General features: G+C 30.5%; 1 protein-coding gene across 1 annotated transcript in view; it reads right to left on the reverse strand.

Annotated features, from left to right (window-relative positions):
• Nucleotides 1-5194, reverse strand: part of LOC106677991 (protein tolkin) — a 104206-nt gene extending 99012 nt beyond the window's left edge. The window contains exon 1 of the mRNA XM_014416247.2: nt 5040-5194. Coding sequence (XP_014271733.1) covers nt 5040-5181 — 142 coding nt within the window. The 5' untranslated portion in view covers nt 5182-5194. The remainder of the gene's footprint in view (nt 1-5039) is intronic.
• Nucleotides 5195-9993: the final 4799 nt, after the last annotated feature.

Consider the following 9993-nt stretch of genomic DNA (forward strand, 5'->3'; position numbering starts at 1 on the left):
CTTGACCTGTTCATAGGTTTTATTACTTTAATTATGTAATAAATATACGATTATTTCAGTATTTGTTTTATAATTCTAGATTTTGTAAAAGTTTATTTCTAAAATACATGTATTTTTAAGTATTGTATTTAATATTATTGTCATTGATGTAGAGTTAAAAGGAAAAATTTATTATGTTACTAAAATCTAAATTTCAAAAATATTGAATTTAGTTATTTTTTATTCCTATTTTAGGAAATTTTAGAATTAGAAAAAAATAAACGAGGTGGTATATATAGAAAGTAGTATTTAGAATATTCTTCATAAGCCCAAATTCCTAGTTTTTCTAAACTTTCACATATTATGTTTTCCTACTTAAAACTTTATGAAGTATTTTTTTTAATAGAGTATAGCTGACTATTAATCATAGAAACAATAGTTTCATTCCGAAACAGTAACAAAAATCTTTTTTAATCTCTTGAAGAGTTCAATTCAAGTTCATGTTAAATTTGAATAAAATCGAAACGTATTTTGTTGTGGCATCGAAACAGATATTTGATAATACATGGCCATTAATGCGACCTCCATTATGTATCGGAAATGAATACCTAAATTCCTACTGTTAGTTTTTTTTTCATTGGAAGGAACATAAATGACAAATGTAGAGAAAATCAAAACAGACAGATGAAATGTCAAATAGTCAAGCTGAAGTACAACCTAGCTGAATGCAATGTTAAAATGTCACAGATATGTTCCAAAAATAGAACGTTGTTCCATCAGGCATAACTATTCCGCATTCTATAACTTTTAATTAACCGTTTATCTCAAGTTATACTGAACGGACTACACGAACATGGAATTATGTTTGCCTGACCAATAGTACATTGCAGGTTGAACTGGGGTTCGGTTTGTCTTGTCCATTAATTAACTAACTAGTTTACGTTTCGTGATATAATTATAATTGAGCAGCAGTCTACTTATAGCCTTTGAATATGTTTTAAATATGTGAATATTATAGTGGGTAATAATAATATAGCAAAAGATTGTTTTGAATATAAAACTTTTGTGTTTTAATAACGCCTTAAAGGCTGAGGTACGATATTAAAACGACCTCGGAAGAAAGTGGGCCTAAACCTGCCTCTGTGAAGTTTGCTAAGCACGAATTCTTTAAGGTGGCCATACAAAGTTTCATATTATGTCGAATAGGAAGGGCTTTGTGCTCAGTTTGTTGAAAAAACGTCGAAAGAATAACCATCCGAGAAAATCGTTTAGCCTTATAACGTCTGGAAACAGTGAATTCGTACGATAAAATCTATCATGGACATTTTGTCTGCATTAAATCCCTTGAATATTTGTTTTGGCCCCGTTTTAACTCGGGGGTATTGTTTTTTCCTTTTATCGGCAGTACTGTTTTGGGTGAAGATTTATTACTCGATGAAACTAGGTGGGTCGCTGCTCTGAGCGGATTGTCGTAATGACTGTGAACCGGATGGAAGTGTTGTTTTATTGTCATGTGTTCTGTTTTCTGCGAATATAGTGCTTTTTGGCAATAGTGATTTATGCAAATCACACTATATGATAAGTCAGTGTTTGAAACCATTAACAAACTACAATGTATTGGAGGAACTGTGATAACACTCATACTAATTTTCATGTAATTAAAAAAAAAGGAAGTTTTATATTATTTAGAAGAGATAACATGCGTTATATAAATAAGTAATTTATTATTGTTGTATATTTTGTACTTTCTTGGCAATCCCAAGTGTTCTCTACTACTAGAGATGGGTGGAGCTCAACTCATTTAATATTTTCTTTTACCATACATAGTGTCAGAAATTAAGTTATTGAGAATGTTATTATTTTTTTTCAGCGGTTAACTCGACTTACGAATGAATTATCAGAAATGAGTTAGGAACACAATATTAATATCAGGACGATGTGTTGACCGAGAAAGTCGGTGGGAAGGTCGTTGGTTCAACGTTGTGGGTTTGAATCCCACCTGGGTCAGCCAATATTTATTTAATGGAGGCCCCGAAAAATGATTTTTATTATTCCCACTCTAGGGCTGTATAGGTCTTCAGTGAAAGGGTGCTTCGCGTATGAAATGCTTTCAGCCACAAAAGTTATTGCCTTTTACACCAAAAGTTAGATATATTTTCAATCGTTTTCTTGAAAACTTTCCTCTTAATCATCTGTTTCATATCTTCCATTTTCTTTAAGACAAAAAATATTATTTAACGATAGGCGTATTGAGGAAAATAATTTATATTGGATTCATTTTTTTTCTTTCCTCTATTATTTTACTGTTATTTGGCCTAATTGTTTTCTCTTCAAATGATCTATTTATTTATTGTTTGCACACTATGATGATGCTAGATTAAGATGGCAAGCTGATCGTTCATGGTTTTGCTTTGGTATATAGGTGCACCGTAGAAGTCTCAGGTATACCATACCGCACAGCAAAGTCTCCGATAGTCAAGCTAAAGTTATTTCTTTACTGTTTTAGGTATGTTCATAGTACTTATTCCTATCCTAACGCAAATATTTCATTAATTATAGGCATGAAACTAACCACATATAAAAAATTTGGTATAATAATCACACAAAATGTCTATAATAAAAATTACAACCTCTGCAAAAATGCTAAACATTTTACGAAAACCTCTTCCTGCTAGGCTCTATTTGTTTTTTAATAATGTTATTTCTACTTTCTGTAATAATTGCATTAGAAATAAAAACTAAATTTTACAACTGTTATGCTGATTTAAGGTTTATCTAAAATACGATTATGGTTTAGTATATTAGGCTTAGGTTAAAAAAATATATTACTAACAAATAGTTTATTAATAACTTACTTACTAATAAATAGGTTAATAAGTATATCTTTATTGAACCATATTATATTATATCATTATATTATTTTGTCATGTATTGTATTATAAGCATTTTATTAATTAATATATTATTTCAGCTGTTTAATTATTACTATGTCTAAGAAATCAGGCACCGTTCGATTCATAGTTCGGGGATACAACTAATCAATGTTCTTAAAATATTTTGAGCGAATTTCAGCAATGGCTAGTATTCAACTTATATAATTAAATTTGAAATATAAATTAATTAATTTATTGTCAGATTTTTAACATTATTATAATGTTAGGTTGAAAAGAAGAAAAAGTAGACATAATTGTAAAACTGCAATTATTTTTTAATATAAATGTCAACTAGCTTTAAAAGATAGCTTAGATAAATTAAAAATGTGTTAGATATTTTGTTTGTTTTTTCAATACTATAATTTTTATTTTGTTATTAGTTTACACTTTTAATTTTTAGTAGTTGGGGTAAATCGATTAAAAAGTATTTATCGATTAAATGTCACTAAATTAGAAGTTTTTTGAAATAAAAATATTGTGAAATAATCGTACATATTATAAATAAATATTTATTTAAACAAGTGAAATATTTTTAAATTTTAGTTATAGTTTAACAAAACGTACAAGAAGGGTGTAAGATAGTATATGAAGTAGAGTTCCGATTACAAATTAAATATGAAAGAGCCTGGGAAGTCAAACATCAAGCAGGGCTGTATTAAACATCCAGTAAAAGTCATGATCGTTTTATCTAGTTCAAGTTTATGGAGAACATTATTGAAACCCATGTTTATATATATATATATATTTTTTTTTTAATTTAGAGTCTTTATGTATTGAAATATCGATTAAAAGTGGGAGAGATTTGAAAGGATCCTTCGCTCTGATTTTGAGTACCTCATAAAACATTCGAATAATAATGGTCGTAAACGTTTCTAGCAGTTTTTATTTGAAAATGTTTAAATTTGTAATCGGGAACATGCCAGATAAAGGAGCAATCCATATTATTAAAAACTTTAACATGATACGATTTATTAACTTTTAATTTAATAAATATACTTTGAATTTATGTTTTATTTTAATATTGAGTTAGTGACGACTATCAATAATGGTGAAACAAGCAGAATATATACAGCGAGTTATAGACAAATATTGAATTTAAAAAATGAAATTAAGTGCTAGGAAACTTCTTTAAAGAAATATTAGATTAATGTTTAAATTATGCTTTTGCTTAATCTGTATTTTTTTCAATAAATCGACTATTTTCTTTTTAAACAAATTTTTATGTGTGGCAAGTAAAAATTAGATCACCAAACATTCAAAAATTGAAGATATAATATAATTTATAAATATATATATGTGTATTTTTTTTTTTTGGTTTCTAGAGGGTATAAATAGTATTTTAATTTATATTTTACAGTGCAGGAAAAGTATCTTCTTCACTTTTGAAATGTTTTGTCAAGTACTTTTTACTTTTCACAGCTCATATATGCTTCAAGTTAAATGATTGATGTTGATGTTAAGTACGCTATCTCATGGTTGGCTGTTTCTACCTTTTGACAGATAAATGCGTTTTGGTTTCGCACTGTTACAGCTATTTTACCTAGTTTTACTTTACTAATTTTAAATAATTATCAATAGAATCAATCATTTCTATGTTGAAATATTATTGGATATTTTAACATTGGTTCTAAAAATTTGACAGCACGTGCTTCTTTCAATATCAGTTACCGAATTTTCACAGCACAGAGGTTACGGCTGGAGATAATGATAAGGTGATAAGGAATTTACGTAACGTCTAAAAATGAATAAATTGATTTTAATTTAAGCTTAATATTTACAGATATATAGCCTTTTCCCCTGTTAAAACGAGTGAAGTGAATAGTTAATTATTCGTTACTAAAACCTGATAAAATAGAATATATTTTTAAATTCAAATTTGTATCCAGGAATATATTACTATACCAGGAATTATACCGTGCGTTATTTTAATTTTGATTCAAAATGTGATAATATTTTGAAAATTTGGCCAGGAATGCATTTTTTAAAATGTACCATTTCGAATATGTTAATTTTTTTTTAAATGTTTAGCTATTTATACACCTATAACTAAACTTTTACATGTCTAAGAATCAATTATAAGTATTTACAATCAAAATTCATGTTTTAAACAAAGACTTGAGGACTCACCTGCTTTGCACGGATCCAAGTCTCCGTCGGCCGATGTCCTATAAGGGAAGGACTTTACCAGAAGATCCTCAGGAGTGAACTTGTGGCAGATTGTGGGGCTATAGAGCGCCGTAAGAACGAGAAAGATAGAGAAAGGAGACATCTCACCTCTCTCATGTCCGAACGGTTACTGAGGGTTCCTCTCCTCTCCTCCCCCTACGTCGGGAGTTAGGGTGGGGATGGACTTTGTCCGTCTGTCTGGAGGGGGTTGCTGGGTGTAAAAAAAAAATTTAAATAGGAAAAAAAGATTCCTGAAAATTGGTTTCAAAAAGGAGCTTATTCCTTCCGAAAAATTGGGTACAGAATATTTTGATCTACATAAATTTTTAGTTTGTTCGCATATCCAAGGTAAACCAAATAAGAAATATTAAACAAAACAATATAAACTATCAGTTATCCAATAGTAAAAAAGTTGAAAAATAAAAATAAAAAGTTCCACCAATACGTTCTCTGTCTTCACAGTCCAAGTAAGGTCTTGCTTTAAATAGCTGATGTAATATATTGCAATTGATATTTGATTCATTCTCGGAAATATCGAAACTTACTTAGCTGTTAACTATAACCTATTTAACAGTTAAGAAACTGATACTTCATCGGCTTAAAATAAAAGTAAATTAACTATTAATTTCTAATAGGAAATGCCTTTATTAAAAATGTTTTATTCTATTGTAGCTGGTGTAGGTTTAGTATGTCATATTTGTCGGAGGAGTAAATAGAGTTTCTATACGGTCTCAGCTTAATTAGTCAGATCTTACAAAATAGAGGTACATGTGTACGGGATATTAACGGTATTGATTGATAATTATGCCAATCAATCAGTATGATTAAGGAATAATAAGATTATTTAAAAATTGTTTCCCACTAAAAAAAAATTAATGTGAATGACAAATTACATCGTATTTTGTTTGTTATTATTATGTGTTTTTTCCACTATGAATCTTGGGCATAATATTAGTTAATATATTGTTCATATAAAACCCATAGAAAAAATAACCGAGTAAAAAACTCCTGGGAAACAAAAAATTATTTCCAGGGGTTGTGTGTACGGAAAAATATAATTTTAATAATATCACTATGTAAATAAGAAAAAAACGCAAATTAGAGAGGGCCAAAGTTGCAATATGGTGAAGATATAATAAAACTGTTATAAATTGTAAATATACATATTTTTTTGTATACTGTATTTTGTATATTTATTTTTATACAGGTTTTGTTTAAAGCACTGTGGTCCAAAAGATTTTTGGATAGCTATTTTGTAATTAAAATGAATCCCATTAAAAAGTCATAAAACACAATAAATATCTTCATAATACATTTAATTTCGGTTCAACATATTAGATGAGTAACAGTTGTGATAATTAAATTCAATAAAAATTAAGATGAATAAGATAGAAATAAAAACTTTATGAAGATAGCAAATCAGTCAAAGGTGAAAAACTCAATCAATATAGTTTAAATTATATTTTCAGGTCTATCACTTACGGTGGTTCAACTATTAGAATAATCTCTATCCGTTTCGTTATTCAATAAATTTCGAACCTTTGACATTTCGTTGACTTGTTCTTACTCACATGGGAATGTAATTGAAAACTTGAATTCAATGCAATGCCTTCATAATGTATTGACTGGGTTATTAAAGATTTTTTACTTTATTATAGTTTTCCCTGGTTAAAGTTTAGTAAATTATAATTGTCGAAACACGCTCGCTAAATAAAGAAATATAGATTTAGGATTACAAAATATAATATTACTAACAAAAATGGCAACAAAATCTTTTTTCTCTCTAGCTCAAATAATATTTATCCTTCTATTGAGATAATATATATCCAATTTTGACATACTTTTTAATCTGGAGTAGGAAACAACTGACCATTTATTTTGTTTATATTGCATCAAAATTTGTCGAGACTATTGAATATTGAAATTTTATGCATAACCATAACATAACTTTTTTGACAAGTAAAATTAAGCATGAAAAATTAAAAAAATATACCTAGAAATAAGGAAATAGTTCGGATTCAATACTAAAGTGTATATTGCATAAGGCAAGAGAGAAATTTCATCTTTTTATCTAGTTGATACTTGAACATCTTTCAAAGTAAGCCTATATGAGCAACAAATATTATATCACTTCTGTAATTAATTAGACTTCTTCGAAATTCTGGTAAACAACCTACATGAAATTCTATTTGTGGAGGAGGGATGGCGGATTAAACGGTAAGCGGCCGGTTTTGGTCCTGCATAGCAAAGCGTCCCAAAAGCAGAGGTTCCTCATCACAGATATATGTCGTGCAAGTTTTTCGCGCATGCCGATGATAGTTAATAAGACTCTGAGAGAGATAGGCTTACCTCAAAGTTCCAACATCCATCTCGTACTTTTGCGAGAACTTTAGACCTTTTTTTTTTGCACCCCATTTTCCTGGGTTTGTCTATAAGTCTCTCTGGTCCGTCCTCGCCTTAATAAAGCAGTAAGAAGGAAAGATGTTTTCAACAGAGCTTCAAAATCGTAGTGGAAGATGAAAAGCACGACAAAGACACTCTTGTTGATGGAAACTAGGAGGAATAAGAGCAGTTTGACTCCAGTCATCCAACTGATTGAGAGATAACCGAAGGGACCTGAAAACTCCAGAATGCAGAGATAGGCTTACCTCAAAGTTCCACCATCCATCTCGTACTTTTGCGAGAACTTTAGACCTTTTTTTTTTGCACCCCATTTTCCTGGGTTTGTCTATAAGTCTCTCTGGTCCGTCCTCGCCTTAATAAAGCAGTAAGAAGGAAAGATGTTTTCAACAGAGCTTCAAAATCGTAGTGGAAGATGAAAAGCACGACAAAGACACTCTTGTTGATGGAAACTAGGAGGAATAAGAGCAGTTTGACTCCAGTCATCCAACTGATTGAGAGATAACCGAAGGGACCTGAAAACTCCAGAATGCAAGAACACTAATTATTGATAATATTCATTACAGAACTACTAAATCTTACGATTGTTATAAATGTAAAAAAAAAAAACACTGAAGAAAGCCAACCTTGTAGACTTTTTGAACTTTAGTAGCTTCATGCTTACTTCGGTTCCAAGCAAAATTTTTACTCACATCGTTCTCGATTGAGTGCGGGAGGCTGTTGGCGCAAAAGCAAGAAGTGAGTTTAGGCTAAGAAGATCTTGGATTAGTCAGATCAACGTCTTAGAGATTATTGCTGAACACGTTTCCGAGTTTCTTGTACTCATAGATATTGAGAAAGCTTTTTATAGCTTATCATGGAACAAAATTGGAAAGTCATGAAGGTCTTTTGGACCTACGTACAAGTAGTAAATAAAGTAGGAATATAGACTCCTACTAATAAATAATCCATGGTTCCAAGATTCTCTGAATCTTTTAATATCAATACAGGTAAAAAATTGGGTGTTTCTTCTTCCCCATATTTTCCTAATGGTACTTGACCTCATATTACGAATAGTACTAACAAGAGAAAAAGGACTGAAGTGGAAGAAGAAGGACGGGCTCTAAGATCTGGACCTAGAGGATGACCTGCTACTTCAGACAATGCTTCGGGGAATGCAGGAGAAGCTACTTGTCTACAAATGTAAGCTCACGATGTTGGCTCCGATTAGTGCTTCCAATACAAAAGAAATAGGGATGAATACAAATGCGAAGCAAATTTGTATGTCGAGGAATAGGCGTTAGAAAGGGTCGACAAACACTACAGCCTATATTTGGAGTATGGAGAATCGGAAAGGAGTTGTCAATGAGGACGTGAACAGCCGGATAAGAAAATCCCAGCAAACCTTTTCACGATTCGGGTTCGTGCGGAGGCCTTGAGAGATTCGGCGAGGGATAAATGTTCTGAGGAAAAAATATTTTTATATATATTAAGCTATATGTATTAAGGTATTGAATTACTTCAATTTGTCTGGGCTTTTTACACCCGTCTGCTAGATATCTAATTATTGCCATGATTAGAGCTCAATATTTGGTAGAAATAATCTTATTTTACTATTTAGTTCTATTCTAGCACCTCCTAAGCGGTGGTAAAGGGATAAGGTAGTTAAAAACGTCGTAAATTTTGTAAGAAAACTGTTCGTAAAACTTATTGTTACTCTCCAAAGAATAATAAACTTTTTATGAACATTATAACATTTTACTTAATATTCCATTTTAAAGCGTCTTCAGCATGTGGTTAGGGAAATATTATTTATTATCGGTGCTACATATGAAAACACCTTATGATAATTTTAAAAAAAAATTCTTTGGAATACATGCATGAAGAATTTGAGAATTTTTATAAGACTTAAAAAAAAAAAAATCATAGCACTGATTTTATAAAAAAAACTTTAGCGAAAATTTCAGAGTAAAGTTCATATTTGTTCTTTACCTACGCTTTTGTAAAATCTAGCTTTTTGTGTGCAAAAGAAAATCGTATGAACAACAAGTTCAATTAAATAGACTAGCACAGTACCGCGACTTGTTCCAACTTTGCTGGCGACTGGCCAAGGGGAATGTAAATACTGGCCTAATTTTCTATTAAAGCATTCTGAGGGAGATCTGGGTAATGAAGTCTTTGGTCCAAGGATTAGCAAGAATAGAGGGAAACTCTAAGTCATTTAATCTAGGCTACGGTAGAAAAGGCCGGGGTATCTTGGAGTTAGCTCAAAGTCAACATTCATAACTCATCCAATAAGCGGTTTTTACTGTAATTTTCAATCATTAAATGGTAATTTAACAAAAATCGTTTGTGAAGTATTTTCAATCAACGACTGTTTTTCTGTTTTTTGTTTCATTGCGGTCTACTATGTCAGATTTAAATTTATTGAGTATACTTTTTGACAGGAAATTCCATGTTGAATATTAATATAACTCATATATGTGGTTAATAATCAATTATTACCAAGAAGAATCATCGGAAGAAGATTTAAATT

Source organism: Halyomorpha halys, unplaced genomic scaffold (assembly GCF_000696795.3).
Source record: "Halyomorpha halys isolate HHAL.00 unplaced genomic scaffold, Hhal_1.1 Scaffold116.1, whole genome shotgun sequence".
Taxonomy (NCBI): domain Eukaryota; kingdom Metazoa; phylum Arthropoda; class Insecta; order Hemiptera; family Pentatomidae; genus Halyomorpha; species Halyomorpha halys.